This window comes from Salvelinus fontinalis, unplaced genomic scaffold (assembly GCF_029448725.1).
Source record: "Salvelinus fontinalis isolate EN_2023a unplaced genomic scaffold, ASM2944872v1 scaffold_0050, whole genome shotgun sequence".
In the NCBI taxonomy this organism is placed as follows: Eukaryota; Metazoa; Chordata; class Actinopteri; order Salmoniformes; family Salmonidae; genus Salvelinus; species Salvelinus fontinalis.
In genome coordinates this window covers 371,852-397,914 of record NW_026600259.1, presented here as the reverse complement: position 1 = coordinate 397,914, position 26,063 = coordinate 371,852, and the positions used below count along the sequence as shown (strand labels likewise).

The window sequence follows — 26,063 nt, the reverse complement described above, 5'->3', positions numbered from 1 at the left end:
GTAGTGTACTATATAGGGAATAGGGCTCTGGTCTAAAGTAGTGCACTATGTAGGGAATAGGGCTCTGGGTCTAAAGTAGTGCACTACATAGGGAATAGGGCTCTGGGTCTATAGTAGTGCACTATATAGGGAATAGGGCTCTGGTCTAAAGTAGTGCACTATTTAGGGAATATGGTGCCATTTGAGATGAAGCCATTCCAGGAGGATAGGAGGCATTGGGACTTGCTGGTTTGTCACTTCCCCTCACCTTCCAAACCTCACCCTGTATTTCAAGAGCAAGCACGTGTTATTTGAATGGTGTTTGAGTGAGTAGTGCCTTCCTCTCCTCTCCTCTCCTCTCCTCTCCTCTCCTCTCATCTCCCCTCTGGGTAGCTTCATCACAGCATCCCACCACATGATTAAAACAGAGGCCTGTAAAGCTAAACAGTTCTAAATGTGTCTGCAACTCTCCTCATTCACCACCCACCTACCCCCCCCCCCCCCCCCCCCCCCCCCCGGATATCCAATCAGCCACCCACTCAGCCAGCCAGCCAATCAGCAACCAATCCAGCCACCCATCCATTCAGACACCCATCCAGTCAGCGAGGTTCCTACTTATGATTAGATTAAGAAATGTATGGACACACACACACACACACACACACACACACACACACACACACACACACACACACACACACACACACACACACACACACACACACACACACACACACACACACACACACACACACACACACGTTTGTTTTACTATCTGTGTTGGGACCAAACAATTGATTCCGATTTAAATTCCTATTTTCCCTGCCACACCTGATTGAAAAGTGCAGTGGTAAATGCCTCCTTGCCACACCTGATTCCCTGCCACACCTGATTGAAAAGTGCAGTGGTAAATGCCTCCTTGCCACACGTTTCCCGGCGGGCCCCTGAAACATCAACCTGACCTCGACGTCTAAAATAGCCTTTTTCCCCTTGTGGGGACCGGCGAAATGTCCTCACTTGTCTGAGTTTTCCATGTCTCTCTCTCTCTCTCGCACACACACACACACACACACACGCACACACACACGCACACACACACGCACACGCACACGCGCCCGCACACACACACACACACACACACACACACACACACACACACACACGCACACGCACACACACACACACACACGCACACACACAGTGATTTGATTAGCTGTCTAGCCATTCTTTCTCAAACCAATTCCATTTAAAACTCCATCACCTTGAAATAATGATCAGAAACCAGAGTATCCTTGTGCCTGTTTTGACCTTAAACAAACCAATATGTGATGACCCCATCCTGATTTGTTGTTCTTTGGTAATTAGACATCTCAGCCACATCTCCTACGGGCTGTTTCAGAGTGATCTACAATCAAAGCTACGGAAACAACCAACTAAAAACACATCAAACTAACAGAACGGGTGCCAACTGAACAGCGGAATCAAATCAGATACCCGCCCGTCACCGCAACAAATATCTCTCTCCTCAATTATTTGTAAACTCCCCCATTTCTCTTTCTCTGTGGCCTGGAAATAGTCATTGAATGAGTGATTTGTAAATGATAGAGGGCTTTGATGTAGCTAGTAAACCAAAAGCACTATGTAGGGTGCGATTTGGGACTAGATCTGCCTGGCATCTGGGAGGGAAGGAAGGAGGAGGAGCCCATTTCCCTTGCTTCCTTTTTGTGGAGACGGGGCAGGCAGCATTCTTCACATCTACTACTGCAGCCTGAGGGGTTACAGCAGACCCCCCCCCCGACCCCCCCGTCTCCCCGACCTCTTACGTCTTTTCCATTTGTTTAGACAAACAGCTATAAACATGGAGAGAGCAGGGTGGAACTAAAGTAGAGTGGAGTAGCCCCCCAGGCCTCATGTCCTCTTACAGCAGGTCCCTGCATCCCGCTCCAAGGCTGCGATGGCATCCTATTCTCTATATACTGTAGTGTACTACTGTTGATTAGAGTCCTATGTAGTGTACTACTGTTGATCAGAGCCCTGTGTAGTGTACTACTGTTGATCAGAGCCCTATGTAGTGTACTACTTGGACCAGAGCCCTATGTAGTGTACTACTGTTGATTAGAGCCCTATGTAGTGTACTACTGTTGATGAGAGCCCTGTGTAGTGTACTACTGTTGACCAGAGCCCTATGTAGTGTACTACTGTTGATTAGAGCCCTATGTAGTGTACTACTGTTGACCAGAGCCCTGTGTAGTGTACTACTGTTGACCAGAGCCCTATGTAGTGTACTACTGTTGATTAGAGCCCTGTGTAGTGTACTACTGTTGATTAGAGCCCTATGTAGTGTACTACTGTTGATTAGAGCCCTATGTAGTGTACTACTGTTGATCAGAGCCCTATGTAGTGTACTATATAGAGAATTTGGTTCCATTTGGGATGCAAACTTAAAACAATCTGGGACTGCCTTTTTACTATGTGGAATATAAACAATGAAGGCCCCATGAAGAGAGGACAGTGGGGCTTGACCGGCTGCACTCAACACACACTGACTGCAACGTCATAGCAGAGTTAGTATAACTGTAAACTGCATCCCAACGTCATAACACGAGGCCACCAGGTCTACCTGCATCTGAACAGGGAGAGGAGACCAGCTGTCTGCCTGCCTAACACAAAACCTTACATAACAGCTCATCACGAGTTTATCAAGTCTCAAATATATTCTGATGATTTTTATATGTTTTTGGGGGGTATTTAAAAAGAAATATTATTATAATAATTTTTTTAAGGGGTAGATCGGCTTTAATATGGCATATAGATTGTAGCTTCCATCAATGTAATTGTCTGCATCACTTCCAATCCCCCAAATATTTTCTTCCAAATATATATATATATACAGGTAACGAGTTCAAACAGGTGCAGTTAATACAGGTAATGAGTGGAGAACAGGAGGGCTTCTTAAAGAAAAACTAACAGGTCTGTGAGAGCCGGAATTCTTACTGGTTGGTAGGTGATCAAATACTTATGTCATGCAATAAAATGCAAATGAATTACTTAAAAATCATACAATGTGATTTTCTGGATTTTTGTTTTAGATTCCGTCTCTCACAGTTGAAGTGTACCTATGATAAAAATTACAGACCTCTACATGCTTTGTAAGTAGGAAAACCGGCAGTGTATCAAATACTTGTTCTCCCCACTGTATATACAGTTGAAGTCGGAAGTTTACATACACCTTAGCCAAATACATTTAAACTCAGTTTTTCACAATTCCTGACATTTAATCCTAATAAAAATCCCCTGTCACAATTCCTGACATTTAATCCTAATAAAAATTCCCTGTCTTAGGTCAGTTAGGATCACCACTTTATTTTAAGAATGTGAAATGTCAGAATAAGAGTAGAGAGAATGATTTATTTCAGCTTTTATTTCTTTCATCACATTCCCAGTGGGTCAGAAGTTTACATACACTCAATTAGTATTTGGTAGCATTGTATTTAAATTGTTTAACTTGGGTCAAACGTTTTGGGTAGCCTTCCACAAGCTTCCCACAATAAGTTGGGTGAATTTTTGCCCATTCCTCCTGACAGAGCTGGTGTAACTCAGTCAGGTTTGTAGGCCTCCTTGCTCGCACACGCTTTTTCAGTTCTGCCCACAAATTTTCTATAGGATTGAGGTCAGGGCTTTCTGATGTTCATTTCAATACCTTGCCTGTGTTGTCCTTAAGCCATTTTCCCTCAACTTTGGAAGTATGCTTGGGGTCATTGTCCATTTGGAAGACCCATTTGCGACCAAGCTTTAACTTCCTGACTGATGCCTTGATGTTGCTTCAATATTTTTCCGTCTTCCACTTTCCTCTTCCATTTTTGAGGTAATGTTGTAATTTTGGTTACAGGGAAGACATACTCCTCCCTCATGTGGTACCCTTCCTGCAGACTCATCCTGACATGACCCTCCAGGATGACAATGCCACCAGCCATACTGCTAGTTCTGTGTGTGATTTCCTGCAAGACAGGAATGCCAGTGTTCTGCCATGGCCAGCGAAGAGCCCGGATCTCAATCCCATTGAGCACGTCTGGGACCTGTTGGAACGAAGGGTGAGGGCTAGGGCCATTCCCCCCCATGAAATGTCCAGGAACTTGCAGGTGCCTTGGTGGAAGAGTGGGGTAACATCTCACAGCAAGAACTGGCAAATCTGGTGCAGTCCATGAGGAGGAGATGCACTGCAGTACTTAATGCAGCTGGTGGCCACACCGGATACTGACTGTTACTTTTGATTTTGACCACCCCTTTGTTCAGGGACACATTATTCCATTTCTGTTAGTCACATGTCTGTGGAACTTGTTCAGTTTATGTCTCAGTTGTTGAATCTTGTTATGTTCATACAAATATTTACACATGTTAAGTTTTCTGAAAATAAACGCAGTTGACAGTGAGAGGACGTTTATTTTTTTTTGCTGAGTTTATTATCTCCAATGTATTGACTATGTAAAAAAAACTTGTCTGATTTGGATGAATAATATCTGACGATACCTTTTTAATTCTATGCGCTATACATTTTTGCATCACAACTCTGAAGTGTAAGAGGTCTCAAATTGTTTTAATCGACTGGATCTTTATATTTTCCACTTGGATCCTGTTTCAGTAATAATGAAATCCGACCTTGTTGAGTGTCTGATAATCTACCGTTTATATAGAAGTGGGTAAAACATGCTAAAAACCACAGAACCAATGACTACAACCACAAACCTCCACTGGTATGCCATCCAGCCCTGGAGTTTTTCCAGACTTAAAGGCTTTAATAGCATCAAGAAGTTCCTCCTCTGTAATTTGGCCTCCACATTAGTCTTTCTGTACGGCTGTTCATTTGACATTATTAATAGAAAAATAAAAAAAATCCATACAATTATCTTCGGTTAGAGGAGATGGAGGAGACTGAAACCAAAACATATGCTTCAAGTACTTCCTTCCTCTTTGAAAATATAATCTGGTGAATCATAGATGACTCCATTATTTGTAACAAGTTTCAGTCAATTATTTTTGGTAGTATTTCTATGTTGAAGATTAAAAAATTATTTAGTGAATTTTTCCCCAATATTCCATCCAGTTCGCTATATTTTTTATAATATATCACACTGGATCTTTGTTGAATAAGTTCCTCCATTTCTTTTTGTTTTTCCTCTAACTTATTCCAGGCCTGTTTTTTAATATATATTGATGAACTAGCTCTAACTTGGGATAGACTTGATCATGATCACAACATCTGACTTGGTATTGACATGATCCATGATGAGACTGTCAGCGGTAAAGTCTACCATAAGGTCTGTAGACATGATGAGACTCTGTCAGCGGTAAAGGAGTCTACCATAAGGTCTGTAGACATGATGAGACTGTCAGCGGTAAAGTCTACCATAAGGTCTGTAGACATGATGAGACTGTCAGCGGTAAAGGAGTCTACCATAAGGTCTGTAGACATGATGAGACTGTCAGCGGTAAAGTCTACCATAAGGTCTGACGGTGTATTCTTTTGTTGTTTGTGTTTTCCATGGGACTTCACATTCAGTGTGTAGCATAGCTCCCTACACGATAGTTTGGCTGCACTGGCATCAGTCCTCAGTCCCCACACCCAGGTGGAGAGGCTAATAGCAAGAGACAGGAGAAAAAGCACCTCATTGATGGGGGGGGACAACTTTTATTACATCAAATTAGAGGCTTCCAGTGAGTTCCACTATGTGTTTATTAGCAGTGTGAGGTGAGGTGGTAGCAGGGAGGAGACAGTGGTCTGGCTAGGTGGTAATAGCAGTGTGAGGTGATTGGCTAGGTCCTCCTGGTGATGTGATTGGCTAGGTCCTCCTGGTGATGTGATTGGCTAGGTCCTCCTGGTGATGTGATTGGCTAGGTCCTCCTGGTGATGTGGTCATAGATGACGACCTGGCTGTAGAGTTCAGACTGGAGGGGCGTCCTGGAGGAGTTGTCACCAGGTGAGGCCTACAGAGGAAACAAACACCAGGTGAATCCTACAGAGGAAACACACACCAGGTGAATCCTACAGAGGAAACACACACCAGGTGAGGCCTACAGAGGAAACACACACCAGGTGAGGCCTACAGAGGAAACACACACCAGGTGAGGCCTACAGAGGAAACACACACCAGGTGAGGCCTACAGAGGAAACACACACCAGGTGAGGCCTACAGAGGAAACACACACCAGGTGAGGCCTACAGAGGAAACACACACCAGGTGAATCCTACAGAGGAAACACACACCAGGTGAATCCTACAGAGGAAACAAACACCAGGTGAATCCTACAGAGGAAACAAACAAACAAACAAACAAACAAAATAGAGAAACATAATGGGGATGTATTCCAGTCTGGAGGGAAACATAATGGGGATGTATTCCAGTCTATAGAGAAACATAATGGGGATGTATTCCAGTCTATAGAGAAACATATAATGGGGATGTATTCCAGTCTATAGAGAAACATAATGGGGATGTATTCCAGTCTAGAGAAACATAATGGGGATGTATTCCAGTCTATAGAGAAACATAATGGGGATGTATTCCAGTCTATAGAGAAACATAATGGGGATGTATTCCAGTCTGGAGGGAAACATAATGGGGATGTATTCCAGTCTATAGAGAAACATAATGGGGATGTATTCCAGTCTATAGAGAAACATAATGGGGATGTATTCCAGTCTATAGAGAAACATAATGGGGATGTATTCCAGTCTATAGAGAAACATAATGGGGATGTATTCCAGTCTATAGAGAAACATAATGGGGATGTATTCCAGTCTATAGAGAAACATAATGGGGATGTATTCCAGTCTATAGAGAAACATAATGGGGATGTATTCCAGTCTATAGAGAAACATAATGGGGATGTATTCCAGTCTATAGAGAAACATAATGGGGATGTATTCCAGTCTGTAGAGAAACATAATGGGGATGTATTCCAGTCTATAGAGAAACATAATGGGGATGTATTCCAGTCTATAGAGAAACATAATGGGGATGTATTCCAATCTATAGAGAAACATAATGGGGATGTATTCCAGTCTATAGAGAAACATAATGGGGATGTATTCCAGTCTATAGAGAAACATATAATGGGGATGTATTCCAGTCTATAGAGAAACATAATGGGGATGTATTCCAGTCTAGAGAAACATAATGGGGATGTATTCCAGTCTATAGAGAAACATAATGGGGATGTATTCCAGTCTATAGAGAAACATAATGGGGATGTATTCCAGTCTGGAGGGAAACATAATGGGGATGTATTCCAGTCTATAGAGAAACATAATGGGGATGTATTCCAGTCTATAGAGAAACATAATGGGGATGTATTCCAGTCTATAGAGAAACATAATGGGGATGTATTCCAGTCTATAGAGAAACATAATGGGGATGTATTCCAGTCTGTAGAGAAACATAATGGGGATGTATTCCAGTCTATAGAGAAACATAATGGGGATGTATTCCAGTCTGTAGAGAAACATAATGGGGATGTATTCCAGTCTATAGAGAAACATAATGGGGATGTATTCCAGTCTATAGAGAAACATAATGGGGATGTATTCCAATCTATAGAGAAACATAATGGGGATGTATTCCAGTCTATAGAGAAACATAATGGGGATGTATTCCAGTCTATAGAGAAACATAATGGGGATGTATTCCAGTCTATAGAGAAACATAATGGGGATGTATTCCAGTCTATAGAGAAACATAATGGGGATGTATTCCAGTCTATAGAGAAACATAATGGGGATGTATTCCAGTCTATAGAGAAACATAATGGGGATGTATTCCAGTCTATAGAGAAACATAATGGGGATGTATTCCAGTCTATAGAGAAACATAATGGGGATGTATTCCAGTCCATAGAGAAACATAATGGGGATGTATTCCAGTCTATAGAGAAACATAATGGGGATGTATTCCAGTCTATAGAGAACCATAATGGGGATGTATTCCAGTCCAAGGAGAAAAATAATGGGGATGTATTCCAGTCTGTAGAGAAACATAATGGGGATGTATTCCAGTCTATAGAGAAACATAATGGGGATGTATTCCAATCTATAGAGAAACATAATGGGGATGTATTCCAGTCTATAGAGAAACATATAATGGGGATGTATTCCAGTCTATAGAGAAACATAATGGGGATGTATTCCAGTCTAGAGAAACATAATGGGGATGTATTCCAGTCTATAGAGAAACATAATGGGGATGTATTCCAGTCTATAGAGAAACATAATGGGGATGTATTCCAGTCTATAGAGAAACATAATGGGGATGTATTCCAGTCTATAGAGAAACATAATGGGGATGTATTCCAGTCTATAGAGAAACATAATGGGGATGTATTCCAGTCTATAGAGAAACATAATGGGGATGTATTCCAGTCTATAGAGAAACATAATGGGGATGTATTCCAATCTATAGAGAAACATAATGGGGATGTATTCCAATCTATAGAGAAACATAATGGGGATGTATTCCAGTCTATAGAGAAACATAATGGGGATGTATTCCAATCTATAGAGAAACATAATGGGGATGTATTCCAGTCTATAGAGAAACATAATGGGGATGTATTCCAGTCTGGAGGGAAACATAATGGGGATGTATTCCAGTCTATAGAGAGACATAATGGGGATGTATTCCAGTCTATAGAGAAACATAATGGGGATGTATTCCAATCTATAGAGAAACATAATGGGGATGTATTCCAGTCTATAGAGAAACATAATGGGGATGTATTCCAGTCTATAGAGAAACATAATGGGGATGTATTCCAGTCTATAGAGAAACATAATGGGGATGTATTCCAGTCTATAGAGAAACATAATGGGGATGTATTCCAGTCTATAGAGAAACATAATGGGGATGTATTCCAGTCTATAGAGAAACATAATGGGGATGTATTCCAGTCTATAGAGAAACATAATGGGGATGTATTCCAATCTATAGAGAAACATAATGGGGATCTATTCCAGTCTGGAGGGAAACATAATGGGGATGTATTCCAGTCTATAGAGAAACATAATGGGGATGTATTCCAGTCTATAGAGAAACATAATGGGGATGTATTCCAGTCTATAGAGAAACATAATGGGGATGTATTCCAGTCTATAGAGAAACATAATGGGGATATATTCCAGACTATAGAGAAACATAATGGGGATGTATTCCAGTCTATAGAGAAACATAATGGGGATGTATTCCAATCTATAGAGAAACATAATGGGGATGTATTCCAGTCTATAGAGAAACATAATGGGGATGTATTCCAGTCTATAGAGAAACATAATGGGGATGTATTCCAGTCTATAGAGAAACATAATGGGGATGTATTCCAGTCTATAGAGAAACATAATGGGGATGTATTCCAGTCTATAGAGAAACATAATGGGGATGTATTCCAGTCTATAGAGAAACATAATGGGGATGTATTCCAGTCTAGAGAAACATAATGGGGATGTATTCCAGTCTATAGAGAAACATAATGGGGATGTATTCCAATCTATAGAGAAACATAATGGGGATGTATTCCAGTCTATAGAAACATAATGGGGATGTATTCCAGTCTATAGAGAAACATAATGGGGATGTATTCCAATCTATAGAGAAACATAATGGGGATGTATTCCAGTCTATAGAGAAACATAATGGGGATGTATTCCAGTCTATAGAGAAACATAATGGGGATGTATTCCAGTCTATAGAGAAACATAATGGAGATGTATTCCAGTCTATAGAGAAACATAATGGGGATGTATTCCAGTCTATATTGAAACATAATGGGGATGTATTCCAGTCTATAGAGAAACATAATGGGGATGTATTCCAGTCTATATAGAAACATAATGGGGATGTATTCCAATCTGTAGAGAAACATAATGGGGATGTATTCCAATCTGGAGGGAAACATAATGGGGATGTATTCCAGTCTATAGAGAAACATAATGGGGATGTATTCCAGTCTATAGAGAAACATAATGGGGATGTATTCCAATCTGGAGGGAAACATAATGGGGATGTATTCCAGTCTATAGAGAACCATAATGGGGATGTATTCCAGTCTATAGAGAAACATAATGGGGATGTATTCCAGTCTATAGAGAAACATAATGGGGATGTATTCCAGTCTGTAGAAAAATAATGGGGATGTATTCCAATCTATAGAGAAACATAATGGGGATGTATTCCAGTCTATAGAGAAACATAATGGGGATGTATTCCAGTCTATAGAGAAACATAATGGGGATGTATTCCAGTCTATAGAGAAACATAATGGGGATGTATTCCAGTCTATAGAGAAACATAATGGGGATGTATTCCAATCTATAGAGAAACATAATGGGGATGTATTCCAGTCTATAGAGAAACATAATGGGGATGTATTCCAGTCTATAGAGAAACATAATGGGGATGTATTCCAGTCTATAGAGAAACATAATGGGGATGTATTCCAATCTATAGAGAAACATAATGGGGATGTATTCCAATCTATAGAGAAACATAATGGGGATGTATTCCAGTCTATAGAGAAACATAATGGGGATGTATTCCAATCTATAGAGAAACATAATGGGGATGTATTCCAGTCTGGAGGGAAACATAATGGGGATGTATTCCAGTCTATAGAGAAACATAATGGGGATGTATTCCAGTCTATAGAGAAACATAATGGGGATGTATTCCAATCTATAGAGAAACATAATGGGGATGTATTCCAGTCTATAGAGAACCATAATGGGGATGTATTCCAGTCTATAGAGAAACATAATGGGGATGTATTCCAGTCTATAGAGAAACATAATGGGGATGTATTCCAGTCTATAGAGAAACATAATGGGGATGTATTCCAGTCTATAGAGAAACATAATGGGGATGTATTCCAGTCTATAGAGAAACATAATGGGGATGTATTCCAGTCTATAGAGAAACATAATGGGGATGTATTCCAATCTATAGAGAAACATAATGGGGATGTATTCCAGTCTGGAGGGAAACATAATGGGGATGTATTCCAGTCTATAGAGGAACATAATGGGGATGTATTCCAGTCTATAGAGAAACATAATGGGGATGTATTCCAGTCTATAGAGAAACATAATGGGGATGTATTCCAGTCTATAGAGAAACATAATGGGGATGTATTCCAGTCTATAGAGAAACATAATGGGGATGTATTCCAGTCTATAGAGAAACATAATGGGGATGTATTCCAATCTATAGAGAAACATAATGGGGATGTATTCCAGTCTATAGAGAAACATAATGGGGATGTATTCCAGTCTATAGAGAAACATAATGGGGATGTATTCCAGTCTATAGAGAAACATAATGGGGATGTATTCCAGTCTATAGAGAAACATAATGGGGATGTATTCCAGTCTATAGAGAAACATAATGGGGATGTATTCCAGTCTATAGAGAAACATAAGGGGGATGTATTCCAGTCTATAGAGAAACATAATGGGGATGTATTCCAGTCTGTAGAAAAATAATGGGGATGTATTCCAATCTATAGAGAAACATAATGGGGATGTATTCCAATCTGTAGAGAAACATAATGGGGATGTATTCCAATCTGGAGGGAAACATAATGGGGATGTATTCCAGTCTATAGAGAAACATAATGGGGATGTATTCCAGTCTATAGAGAAACATAATGGGGATGTATTCCAATCTGGAGGGAAACATAATGGGGATGTATTCCAGTCTATAGAGAAACATAATGGGGATGTATTCCAGTCTATAGAGAAACATAATGGGGATGTATTCCAGTCTATAGAGAAACATAATGGGGATGTATTCCAGTCTATAGAGAAACATAATGGGGATGTATTCCAGTCTATAGAGAAACATAAGGGGGATGTATTCCAGTCTATAGAGAAACATAATGGGGATGTATTCCAGTCTGTAGAAAAATAATGGGGATGTATTCCAGTCTATAGAGAAACATAATGGGGATGTATTCCAATCTGGAGGGAAACATAATGGGGATGTATTCCAGTCTATAGAGAAACATAATGGGGATGTATTCCAGTCTATAGAGAAACATAATGGGGATGTATTCCAATCTGGAGGGAAACATAATGGGGATGTATTCCAGTCTATAGAGAACCATAATGGGGATGTATTCCAGTCTATAGAGAAACATAATGGGGATGTATTCCAATCTATAGAGAAACATAATGGGGATGTATTCCAGTCTATAGAGAAACATAATGGGGATGTATTCCAGTCTATAGAGAAACATAATGGGGATGTATTCCAGTCTATAGAGAAACATAATGGGGATGTATTCCAGTCTATAGAGAAACATAATGGGGATGTATTCCAATCTATAGAGAAACATAATGGGGATGTATTCCAGTCTATAGAGAAACATAATGGGGATGTATTCCAGTCTATAGAGAAACATAATGGGGATGTATTCCAGTCTATAGAGAAACATAATGGGGATGTATTCCAATCTATAGAGAAACATAATGGGGATGTATTCCAATCTATAGAGAAACATAATGGGGATGTATTCCAGTCTATAGAGAAACATAATGGGGATGTATTCCAATCTATAGAGAAACATAATGGGGATGTATTCCAGTCTGGAGGGAAACATAATGGGGATGTATTCCAGTCTATAGAGAAACATAATGGGGATGTATTCCAGTCTATAGAGAAACATAATGGGGATGTATTCCAATCTATAGAGAAACATAATGGGGATGTATTCCAGTCTATAGAGAACCATAATGGGGATGTATTCCAGTCTATAGAGAAACATAATGGGGATGTATTCCAGTCTATAGAGAAACATAATGGGGATGTATTCCAGTCTATAGAGAAACATAATGGGGATGTATTCCAGTCTATAGAGAAACATAATGGGGATGTATTCCAGTCTATAGAGAAACATAATGGGGATGTATTCCAGTCTATAGAGAAACATAATGGGGATGTATTCCAATCTATAGAGAAACATAATGGGGATGTATTCCAGTCTGGAGGGAAACATAATGGGGATGTATTCCAGTCTATAGAGGAACATAATGGGGATGTATTCCAGTCTATAGAGAAACATAATGGGGATGTATTCCAGTCTATAGAGAAACATAATGGGGATGTATTCCAGTCTATAGAGAAACATAATGGGGATGTATTCCAGTCTATAGAGAAACATAATGGGGATGTATTCCAGTCTATAGAGAAACATAATGGGGATGTATTCCAATCTATAGAGAAACATAATGGGGATGTATTCCAGTCTATAGAGAAACATAATGGGGATGTATTCCAGTCTATAGAGAAACATAATGGGGATGTATTCCAGTCTATAGAGAAACATAATGGGGATGTATTCCAGTCTATAGAGAAACATAATGGGGATGTATTCCAGTCTATAGAGAAACATAATGGGGATGTATTCCAGTCTATAGAGAAACATAAGGGGGATGTATTCCAGTCTATAGAGAAACATAATGGGGATGTATTCCAGTCTGTAGAAAAATAATGGGGATGTATTCCAATCTATAGAGAAACATAATGGGGATGTATTCCAGTCTATAGAGAAACATAATGGGGATGTATTCCAGTCTATAGAGAAACATAATGGGGATGTATTCCAGTCTATAGAGAAACATAATGGGGATGTATTCCAATCTATAGAGAAACATAATGGGGATGTATTCCAGTCTATAGAGAAACATAATGGGGATGTATTCCAGTCTATAGAGAAACATAATGGGGATGTATTCCAGTCTATAGAGAAACATAATGGGGATGTATTCCAGTCTATAGAGAAACATAATGGGGATGTATTCCAGTCTGGAGGGAAACATAATGGGGATGTATTCCAGTCTATAGAGAAACATAATGGGGATGTATTCCAGTCTATAGAGAAACATAATGGGGATGTATTCCAGTCTGGAGGGAAACATAATGGGGATGTATTACAATCTGCTTTAAGGAGCTACAAATGAGCATGCTGAAAATATGGTGGTAATATGAAGAAACATTTTGGGAACTTTTAAAGAACATAAAACATTTGTTCTGGGAATTTTTTTGTAACATCAGGTTTTGCACCCTAAAGTAAACATTGTAAAATCATCCACACAACTGGAATTTTTGTGTTTTGGGAACATATCTTTCCCCCACAATGTTCCCAGCAGACTGTTCCCACAACCTAATGAAACGTTCTGGGAACCTTTAAAGAACAGACAACATGTGATCTGGGAACCTTTAAAGAACAGACAACATGTGATCTGGGAACCTTTAAAGAACAGACAACATGTGATCTGGGAACCTTTAAAGAACATACAACATGTGATCTGGGAACCTTTAAAGAACAGACAACATGTGATCTGGGAACCTTTAAAGAGACTAAATGTGTTATAGGAAGGTTCTTGCAACATCAGGCAAATGTTTTATACAAACATTCTTCAATCATCACGACTGGGTCTGTGCTTTGCCACGACTGGGTCTGTACTTTGCCACGACTGGGTCTGTGCTTTGCCACGGCTGGGTCTGTGCTTTGCCACGGCTGGGTCTGTGCTTTGCCACGGCTGGGTCTGTGCTTTGCCACGGCTGGGTCTGTGCTTTGCCACGGCTGGGTCTGTGCTTTGCCACGGCTGGGTCTGTGCTTTGCCACGGCTGGGTCTGTGCTTTGCCACGGCTGGGTCTGTGCTTTGCCACGGCTGGGTCTGTACTTTGCCACGGCTGGGTCTGTACTTTGCCACGACTGGGTCTGTACTTTGCCACGACTGGGTCTGTACTTTGCCACGGCTGGGTTGAACTGGGCTGGGTTGAACTGGGCTGGGCTGGGTTGAACTGGGCTGGGCTGAACTGGGCTTGGCTGGGTTGAACTGGGCTGGGTTGGGTTGAACTGGGCTGGGCTGGGTTGAACTGGGCTGGGCTGGGTTGAACTGGGCTGGGTTGAACTGGGCTGGGCTGGGTTGAACTGGGCTGGGCTGGGTTGAACTGGGCTGGGCTGAACTGGGCTGGGCTGGGTTGAACTGGGCTGGGTTGAACTGGGCTGGGCTGGGTTGAACTGGGCTGGGCTGAACTGGGCTGGGCTGGGTTGAACTGGGCTGGGTTGAACTGGGCTGGGCTGAACTGGGCTGGGCTGGGTTGAACTGGGCTGGGTTGGGTTGAACTGGGCTGGGCTGAACTGGGCTGGGCTGGGTTGAACTCGGCTGGGTTGGGTTGAACTGGGCTGGGCTGGGTTGAACTGGGCTGGGTTGAACTGGGCTGGGCTGGGTTGAACTGGGCTGGGCTGAACTGGGCTGGGCTGGGTTGAACTGGGCTGGGTTGAACTGGGCTGGGCTGGGTTGAACTGGGCTGGGGCAGTGCCATTCTGTTCAGGACTGGGCTGGGTTCTGGGCATGTGGGTGGTTGCTGGTTGCTCTGTCTGGCTTCCAGGGCCTCTAGTGTTTTAATAAGCAGCCTGGTCTGCTCTACTCTGCGCTGCCCTGGTCGGGGCTGGGCGGTGCTCCACCGCAGCTGGAACGCACAACTGCGATTTTGATTTCGCCCTTAACAGCAGAACTCAATATGTCCCTAAAGCTGTTTGCAACTCATGTTCCAAATAGTTGTATTGCTCCACAAAGCTCCTTCCCTTCCCACTCTGCCCCCAGCAGAGAGGCAAGAGATCTGAATATGTTCACACCCAGAACTAGCAGACAGTAGATTGGGGTGTTGTTTTCTGGGTGTTGTTACTTTGTAGAACCCTGTTCAGTGTTTATTAATGACAGTCAGCAGGGGAACTAACTCTGTCTGTCAGCAGCACCTCTCTCTCTCTCTCTCTCTCTCTCTCTCTCTCTGTGTCTCTATCTCTCTCTCTATCTGTGTCTCTATCTCTCTGTCTCTATCTATCTGTCTCTCTGTATCTCTTTCTCTCTCTGTATCTCTCTCTCTCTCTCTCTCTCTCTGTCTCTCTCTCTCTCTCTCTCTCTCTGTATCTCTCTCTCTCTGTCTCTCTCTCTCTGTATCTCTCTCTCTCTCTCTTTCTATCTCTCTCTCTGTCTCTCTCTCTCTCTCTCTGTATCTCTCTCTCTCTCTCTGTATCTCTCTCTCTCTCTCTCTGTATCTCTCTCTCTCTCTCTGTATCTCTCTCTCTCTCTCTCTCTGTATATCTCTCTCTCTCTCTGTATCTCTCTCTCTCTCTCTCTTTATCTCTCTCTCTCTTTCTCTCTCCATCCATCTGACAGCAGCACCATCTCTCTCTCTCTCGGAAACATAGACCAGAGGAGAGCACAAACGCCATGACACCACCTAGCCTACCTTAGGGTCCACGTTGAGAATCTTTCTGTCTGTCTTGTTCTTAAACAGCAACCCACTGGAGTTCTCAGCTATCACCTGGTAGTTAGCGCTAACGTTGGACGTGGACACCTGGGTCTCCCAGTTGAAGAAGCTAGAAAAAAATAGAAAGTGTTAGTTCATTAAATAGTACAACTTCCTAATTGGTTTCTACAGATAGTCATAGTAGTGTTATATTTATATCTATATTCTATACTAGTCATGTTGAACAGATCTATATTCAATACTAGTCGTGTTGAACAGATCTATATTCTATACTAGTCATGTAGAACAGATCTATATTCAATACTAGTCGTGTTGAACAGATCTATATTCTATACTAGTCATGTAGAACATATCTATATTCTATACTAGTCATGTTGAACAGATCTATATTCTATACTGGTCATGTTGAACAGATCTATATTCTATACTAGTCATGTTGAACAGATCTATATTCTATACTGGTCACGTTGAACAGATCTATATTCTATACTAGTCATGTTGAACAGATCTATATTCTATACTAGTCATGTTGAACAGATCTATATTCTATACTAGTCATGCTGAACATATCTATATTCTATACTAGTCATGTTGAACAGATCTATATTCTATACTAGTCATGTTGAACAGATCTATATTCTATACTAGTCATGCTGAACATATCTATATTCTATACTAGTCATGTTGAACAGATCTATATTCTATACTAGTCATGTTGAACAGATCTATATTCTATACTAGTCATGTTGAACAGATCTATATTCTATACTAGTCATGTTGAACAGATCTATATTCTATACTGGTCATGTTGAACAGGTCTATATTCTATACTAGTCATGTTGAACAGATCTATATTCTATACTAGTCATGTTGAACAGATCTATATTCTACACTAGTCATGTTGAACAGATCTATTTTCTATACTAGTCATGTTGAACAGATCTATATTCTATACTAGTCATGTTGAACAGATCTATATTCTATACTAGTCATGTTGAACAGATCTATATTCTATACTAGTCATGTTGAACAGATCTATATTCTACAACAGTACGGCATCGGGGGGTCAGAGGTGAAGAGGGAACAACAGTACGGCATCGGGGGGTCAGAGGTGAAGAGGAACAACAGTACGGCATCGCGGGGGTCAGAGGTGAAGAGGAACAACAGTACGGCCTCGCGGGGGTCAGAGGTGAAGAGGAACCACAGTACGGCCTCGCGGGGGTCAGAGGTGAAGAGGAACAACAGTACGGCATCGCGGGGGTCAGAGGTGAAGAGGAACAACAGTACGGCCTCGCGGGGGTCAGAGGTGAAGAGGGAACAACAGTACGGCATCGGGGGGTCAGAGGTGAAGAGGGAACAACAGTACGGCATCGGGGGGTCAGAGGTGAAGAGGGAACAACAGTACGGCATCGCCGGGGTCAGAGGTGAAGAGGGAACAACAGTACGGCATCGCGGGGGTCAGAGGTGAAGAGGAACAACAATACGGCCTCGCGGGGGTCAGAGGTGAAGAGGAACAACAGTACGGCCTCGCGGGGGTCAGAGGTGAAGAGGGAACAACAGTACGGCATCGGGGGGTCAGAGGTGAAGAGGAACAACAGTACGGCCTCGCGGGGGTCAGAGGTGAAGAGGAACAACAGTACGGCCTCGCGGGGGTCAGAGGTGAAGAGGAACAACAGTACGGCCTCGCGGGGGTCAGAGGTGAAGAGGAACAACAGTACGGCCTCGTGGGGGTCAGAGGTGAAGAGGGAACAACAGTACGGCATCGGGGGGTCAGAGGTGAAGAGGGAACAACAGTACGGCATCGGGGGGTCAGAGGTGAAGAGGGAACAACAGTACGGCCTCGTGGGGGTCAGAGGTGAAGAGGGAACAACAGTACGGCATCGGGGGGTCAGAGGTGAAGAGGGAACAACAGTACGGCATCGCCGGGGTCAGAGGTGAAGAGGGAACAACAGTACGGCATCGGGGGGTCAGAGGTGAAGAGGGAACAACAGTACGGCATCGCGGGGGTCAGAGGTGAAGAGGAACAACAGTGCGGCCTCGCGGGGGTCAGAGGTGAAGAGGGAACAACAGTACGGCATCGCGGGGGTCAGAGGTGAAGAGGAACAACAGTACGGCCTCGCGGGGGTCAGAGGTGAAGAGGAACAACAGTACGGCATCGCGGGGGTCAGAGGTGAAGAGGGAACAACAGTACGGCATCGCCGGGGTCAGAGGTGAAGAGGAACAACAGTACGGCCTCGCGGGGGTCAGAGGTGAAGAGGGAACAACAGTGTGGAACAACAGTACGGCCTCGCGGGGGTCAGAGGTGAAGAGGAACAACAGTACGGCCTCGTGGGGGTCAGAGGTGAAGAGGAACAACAGTGTGGAACAACAGTACGGCCTCGCGGGGGTCAGAGGTGAAGAGGGAACAACAGTACGGCCTCGTGGGGGTCAGAGGTGAAGAGGGAACAACAGTACGGCCTCGCGGGGGTCAGAGGTGAAGAGGAACAACAGTGTGGAACAACAGTACGGCCTCGCGGGGGTCAGAGGTGAAGAGGGAACAACAGTACGGCCTCGTGGGGGTCAGAGGTGAAGAGGGAACAACAGTACGGCCTCGTGGGGGTCAGAGGTGAAGAGGGAACAACAGTACGGCCTCGCGGGGGTCAGAGGTGAAGAGGAACAACAGTACGGCCTCGTGGGGGTCAGAGGTGAAGAGGGAACAACAGTACGGCCTCGCGGGGGTCAGAGGTGAAGAGGGAACAACAGTACGGCCTCGCGGGGGTCAGAGGTGAAGAGGGAACAACAATACGGCCTCGCGGGGGTCAGAGGTGAAGAGGAACAACAATACGGCCTCGCGGGGGTCAGAGGTGAAGAGGAACAACAGTACGGCCTCGCGGGGGTCAGAGGTGAAGAGGGAACAACAGTACGGCATCGCGGGGGTCAGAGGTGAAGAGGAACAACAGTACGGCCTCGCGGGGGTCAGAGGTGAAGAGGGAACAACAGTACGGCCTCGCGGGGGTCAGAGGTGAAGAGGAACAACAGTGCGGCCTCGCGGGGGTCAGAGGTGAAGAGGGAACAACAGTACGGCATCGCGGGGGTCAGAGGTGAAGAGGAACAACAGTGCGGCCTCGCGGGGGTCAGAGGTGAAGAGGGAACAACAGTACGGCATCGCGGGGGTCAGAGGTGAAGAGGAACAACAGTACGGCATCGCGGGGGTCAGAGGTGAAGAGGAACAACAGTACGGCATCGGGGGGGTCAGAGGTGAAGAGGGAACAAAAGTGTGGACCTTGGTGTGCTATCACACATTTGATAGATTCCACAACTAGCAGTTAGTCTCCGTATCGCCTTCTACTGTGACAACAGTGATTCAAGAAAGAACGTGGCGGTAGACACGATATTTATAATTGAAGTGAAGGAAAAGGGGGGATTTCGAGCTAACCTGACAATCTTAAACCACACATTTGATGAGGTTAAAGATTCTTTCATTATATTGGACTCACATGTAGGCTGTTTCTCAACATGCCTACTACCGTGCTCCACACTCTCAGGCCCTGAATGAGTTCTCCCACCACATTCTCTTCAGGACGTTCTGGAGAGGACAATGATAACTCCCTGGTTATGATAGTCTAGTCTAATGTAGTGTTCACTGACATTCCTGTCCTGCAGGAAATCACACACAGAATGAGCAGTATGGCTGGTGGTATTGTCATGCTGGAGGGTCATGTCAGGATGATCCTGCAGGAAGGGTACCACATGAGGGAGGAGGATGTCTTCCCTGTAACACACAGCGTTGAGATTGCCTGCAATGACAACAAGCTCAGTCCGATGATGCTGTGACACACCGCTCCAGACCATGACGGACCCTCCACCTCCAAATCGATCCCGCTCCAGAGTACAGGCCTCGGTGTAATGCTCATTCCTTCGACGATAAACGTGAATCGGACCATCACCCCTGGTGAGACAAAACCGCGACTCATCAGTGAAGAGCACTTTCTGCCAGTCCTGTCTGGTCCTGCGACGGAGGGTTTGTGCCCCTAGGCGACATTTTTGCTGGTGATGTCTGGTCTACAAGCCCACAGGCCTACAAGCCCTCAGTCCAGCCTCTCTCAGCCTATTGCGGACAGTCTGAGCACTGATGGAAGGATTGTGCGTTCCTGGTGTAACTCGGGCAGTTGTTGTTGCCACCCTGTACCTGTCCCGCAGGTGTGATGTTCGGATGTAACGATCCTGTGCAGGTGTTGTTACACGTGGTCTGCCACTGCGAGGATGATCAGCTGTCCGTAGATTGAGTATTACAGCGATGATTCCCATGGTCGGGGATATGTTTTGGGGACAAACAAGGGTGAAGAGGAAACCCTGAATGGCCAAACAGTGTTCAGCAGCACCGCGGACGTGGAAGATAAAGAGACCGACAGGAACTCCCTGTCACCCTGAGATAGCTTCCACCCTTCAGCCCTGAATTCCCTGTCACCCTGAGCTAGCTTCCACCCTTCAGCCCTGAATTCCCTGTCACTCTGAGATAGCTTCCACCCTACAGCCCTGAATTCCCTGTCACCCTGAGATAGCTTCCACCCTACAGCCCTGAATTCCCTGTCACCCTGAGATAGCTTCCACCCTACAGCCCTGAATTCCCTGTCACCCTGAGATAGCTTCCACCCTACAGCCCTGAATTCCCTGTCACCCTGAGATAGCTTCCACCCTACAGCCCTGAATTCCCTGTCACCCTGAGATAGCTTCCACCCTACAGCCCTGAGAAAGAGTCCCCCTATCAGCCAATACAGTCGCATACGCAGGATCTGTAGTCCACAGAGGGACTATGGGAAAACAAGCACACTGCCTGGATGAGCGTTTCAGACAGTGGGGTTACTGAAGAGGAACGGCTGCATGACACAAGGCACCGTTACACAAATATGACCCAGAATGCCTCACCCCCAAACCACCACCCCCCCCGACCAACGAGTCCAATGCCTCCTTCAGTACTCCCCACATGACAGTTTGACCACATCATTAAAAAACACCGGTACATCTTGATCACTGATGCACAGCTGGAGAAAACGTTTTAAGAACCCCCCCGCGGGTTTAAGAACCCCCCCGCGGGTAGTCTTCAGAAGACGCCCCATCAGTCACATGGTGCTGAGGTCTGGTCTTCCACCAGTGCCACATACTACCTTCCTAGACAATGTGCTGGACTGTAATTACAGATGTAGCTGATGTATCCAGTGTAACTTTAGGAACAAATGCACAATGTTCAATCCTCCGATCACGGGGTAGACCCCCCTATCACGGGGAAGACCCCCCCCCATCACGGGGAAGACCCCCAATCACGGGGAAGACCCCCATCATGGGGAAGACCCCCAATCACAGGGAAGACCCACATGGGAAGACCATTAAGATTAAGGGTATCATTACGTGTTCTACAAACAATGTGATATACCTGATCTATGTGATATACAATGTGATATACCTGAGGTTGATACCAGACCGTTTGTCCACCGTGTCTCCTAGAGGTCTGAACCAGGAGGTTGATACCAGACCGTTTGTCCACCGTGTCTCCTAGAGGTCTGTACCAGGAGGTTGATACCAGACCGTTTGTCCACCGTGTCTCCTAGAGGTCTGAACCAGGAGGTTGATACCAGACCGTTTGTCCACCGTGTCTCCTAGAGGTCTGAACCAGGAGGGTGATACCAGACCGTTTGTCCACCGTGTCTCCTAGAGGTCTGAACCAGGAGGTTGATACCAGACCGTTTGTCCACCGTGTCCCCTAGAGGTCTGAACCAGGAGGTTGGTACCAGACAGTTTGTCCACCGTGTCTCCTAGAGGTCTGAACCAGGAGGTTGATACCAGACCGTTTGTTCACCGTGTCTCCTAGAGGTCTGAACCAGGAGGTTGATACCAGACCGTTTGTCCACCGTGTCTCCTAGAGGTCTGAACCAGGAGGTTGATATCAGACCGTTTGTCCACCGTGTCTCCTAGAGGTCTGAACCAGGAGGTTGATATCAGACCGTTTGTCCACCGTGTCTCCTAGAGGTCTGAACCAGGAGGTTGATACCAGACCGTTTGTCCACCGTGTCTCCTAGAGGTCTGATCCAGGAGGTTGATACCAGACCGTTTGTCCACCGTGTCTCCTAGAGGTCTGAACCAGGAGGTTGATATCAGACCGTTTGTCCACCGTGTCTCCTAGAGGTCTGAACCAGGAGGTTGATACCAGACCGTTTGTTCACCGTGTCTCCTAGAGGTCTGAACCAGGAGGTTGGTATCAGACAGTTTGTCCACCGTGTCTCCTAGAGGTCTGAACCAGGAGGTTGGTATCAGACCGTTTGTCCACCGTGTCTCCTAGAGGTCTGAACCAGGAGGTTGATACCAGACCGTTTGTCCACCGTGTCTCCTAGAGGTCTGAACCAGGAGGTTGATACCAGACCGTTTGTCCACCGTGTCTCCTAGAGGTCTGATCCAGGAGGTTGATACCAGACCGTTTGTCCACCGTGTCTCCTAGAGGTCTGAACCAGGAGGTTGATATCAGACCGTTTGTCCACCGTGTCTCCTAGAGGTCTGAACCAGGAGGTTGATACCAGACCGTTTGTTCACCGTGTCTCCTAGAGGTCTGAACCAGGAGGTTGGTATCAGACCGTTTGTCCACCGTGTCTCCTAGAGGTCTGAACCAGGAGGTTGGTATCAGACCGTTTGTCCACCGTGTCTCCTAGAGGTCTGAACCAGGAGGTTGATACCAGACCGTTTGTCCACCGTGTCTCCTAGAGGTCTGAACCAGGAGGTTGATCCCAGACCGTTTGTCCACCGTGTCTCCTAGAGGTCTGAACCAGGAGGTTGATACCAGACCGTTTGTCCACCGTGTCTCCTAGAGGTCTGAACCAGGAGGTTGATACCAGACCGTTTGTCCACCGTGTCTCCTAGAGGTCTGAACCAGGAGGTTGATACCAGACCGTTTGTCCACCGTGTCTCCTAGAGGTCTGAACCAGGAGGTTGATACCAGACCGTTTGTCCACCGTGTCTCCTAGAGGTCTGAACCAGGAGGTTGGTATCAGACCGTTTGTCCACCGTGTCTCCTAGAGATCTGAACCAGGAGGTTGATACCAGACCGTTTGTCCACCGTGTCTCCTAGAGGTCTGAACCAGGAGGGTGATATCAGACCGTGTGTCCACCGTGTCTCCTAGAGGTCTGAACCAGGAGGTTGATACCAGACCGACCAAAGTGTAGGTGGTAGTCTATGGTATTAACTAGTCTGCCATGTCTAAGTGTAGGTGATAGTCTATGGTATTAACTACAGTCTATGGTATTAACTACAGTCTATGGTATTAACTACAGTTTATGGTATTAACTACAGTCTATGGTATTAACTAGTCGGTCATGTCTAAGTGTAGGTGGTAGTCTATGGTATTAACTACAGTCTATGGTATTAACTAGTCGGTCATGTCTAAGTGTAGGTGGTAGTGTATGGTATTAACTACAGTCTATGGTATTAACTACAGTCTATGGTATTAACTACAGTCTACATGTCTAAGTGTAGGTGGTAGTCTATGGTATTAACTACCGTCTGTCATGTCTAAGTGTAGGTGATAGTCTATGGTATTAACTACAGTCTATGGTATTAACTACAGTCTATGGTATTAACTAGTCGGTCATGTCTAAGTGTAGGTGGTAGTCTATGGTATTAACTACAGTCTATGGTATTAACTACAGGCTATGGTATTAACTACAGTCTACATGTCAAAGTGTAGGTGGTAGTCTATGGTATTAACTACAGTCTATGGTATTAACTACAGTCTAAGGTATTAACTAGTCTGTCATGTCTAAGTGTAGGTGGTAGTCTATGGTATTAACTACATTCTATGGTATTAACTACAGTCTATGGTATTAACTACAGTCTGTCATGTCAAAGTGTAGGTGGTAGTCTATGGTATTAACTACAGTCTATGGTATTAACTACAGTCTATGGTATTAACTAGTCGGTCATGTCTAAGTGTAGGTGGTAGTCTATGGTATTAACTACAGTCTGTGGTATTAACTAGTCTGTCATGTCTAAGTGTAGGTGGTAGTCTATGGTATTAACTACATTCTATGGTATTAACTAGTCGGTCATGTCTAAGTGTAGGTGGTAGTCTATGGTATTAACTACAGTCTATGGTATTAACTACAGTCTATGGTATTAACTACAGTCTATGGTATTAACTACATTCTGTGGTATTAACTACAGTCTATGGTATTAACTACAGTCTATGGTATTAACTACAGTCTATGGTATTAACTACAGTCTACATGTCTAAGTGTAGGTGGTAGTCTATGGTATTAACTACATTCTATGGTATTAACTAGTCTGTCATGTCTAAGTGTAGGTGGTAGTCTATGGTATTAACTACAGTCTATGGTATTAACTACAGTCTATGGTATTAACTACAGTCTGTCATGTCTAAGTGTAGGTGATAGTCTATGGTATTAACTACAGTCTGTCATGTCTAAGTGTAGGTGACAGTCTATGGTATTAACTACAGTCTGTCATGTCTAAGTGTAGGTGATAGTCTATGGTATTAACTACAGTCTATGGTATTAACTACAGTCTATGGTATTAACTACAGTCTATGGTATTAACTACAGTCTATGGTATTAACTACAGTCTACATGTCTAAGTGTAGGTGGTAGTCTATGGTATTAACTACAGTCTATGGTATTAACTACAGTCTGTCATGTCTACGTGTAGGTGGTAGTCTATGGTATTAACTACAGTCTATGGTATTAACTACAGTCTATGGTATTAACTAGTCTGTCATGTCAAAGTGTAGGTGATAGTCTATGGTATTAACTACAGTCTATGGTATTAACTACAGTCTACATGTCTAAGTGTAGGTGGTAGTCTATGGTATTAACTACAGTCTATGGTATTAACTACAGTCTACATGTCAAAGTGTAGGTGGTAGTCTATGGTATTAACTACAGTCTATGGTATTAACTACAGTCTGTCATGTCTAAGTGTAGGTGATAGTCTATGGTATTAACTACAGTCTATGGTATTAACTACAGTCTGTCATGTCTAAGTGTAGGTGGTAGTCTATGGTATTAACTACATTCTACATGTCAAAGTGTAGGTGGTAGTCTATGGTATTAACCACAGTCTATGGTATTAACTACAGTCTATGGTATTAACTACAGTCTATGGTATTAACTACAGTCTATGGTATTAACTACAGTCTACATGTCTAAGTGTAGGTGATAGTCTATGGTATTAACTACAGTCTATGGTATTAACTACAGTCTATGGTATTAACTACAGTCTATGGTATTAACTACAGTCTATGGTATTAACTACAGTCTGTCATGTCTACGTGTAGGTGGTAGTCTATGGTATTAACTACAGTCTATGGTATTAACTACAGTCTATGGTATTAACTACAGTCTATGGTATTAACTACAGTCTATGGTATTAACTACAGTCTGTCATGTCTAAGTGTAGGTGGTAGTCTATGGTATTAACTACAGTCTGTCATGTCTAAGTGTAGGTGGTAGTCTATGGTATTAACTACAGTCTGTCATGTCTAAGTGTAGGTGGTAGTCTATGGTATTAACTACAGTCTACGTGTCTAAGTGTAGGTGGTAGTCTATGGTATTAACTACAGTCTATGGTATTAACTACAGTCTATGGTATTAACTACAGTCTACATGTCTAAGTGTAGGTGGTAGTCTATGGTATTAACTACAGTCTATGGTATTAACTACAGTCTACATGTCTAAGTGTAGGTGGTAGTCTATGGTATTAACTACAGTCTATGGTATTAACTA

At 43.7% G+C, this 26,063-nt stretch overlaps 1 protein-coding gene across 2 annotated transcripts in view; it reads right to left on the bottom strand.

The window, feature by feature from the left end:
- Positions 1–5,645: 5,645 nt before the first annotated feature.
- The window catches only part of cfap299 (cilia and flagella associated protein 299), a 338,696-nt gene continuing 318,278 nt past the window's right edge, over positions 5,646–26,063 (bottom strand). Inside the window, exons 5-6 of one of the 2 annotated variants that reach the window (XM_055911115.1) lie at positions 16,281–16,410; positions 5,646–5,961 (exon numbers count right to left, since the gene is read on the bottom strand). In XM_055911115.1, coding sequence (XP_055767090.1) covers positions 5,869–5,961; positions 16,281–16,410 — 223 coding nt within the window. In that variant the 3' untranslated portion in view covers positions 5,646–5,868. The remainder of the gene's footprint in view (positions 5,962–16,280; positions 16,411–26,063) is intronic. The other variant, XM_055911116.1, reaches the window with a different exon arrangement.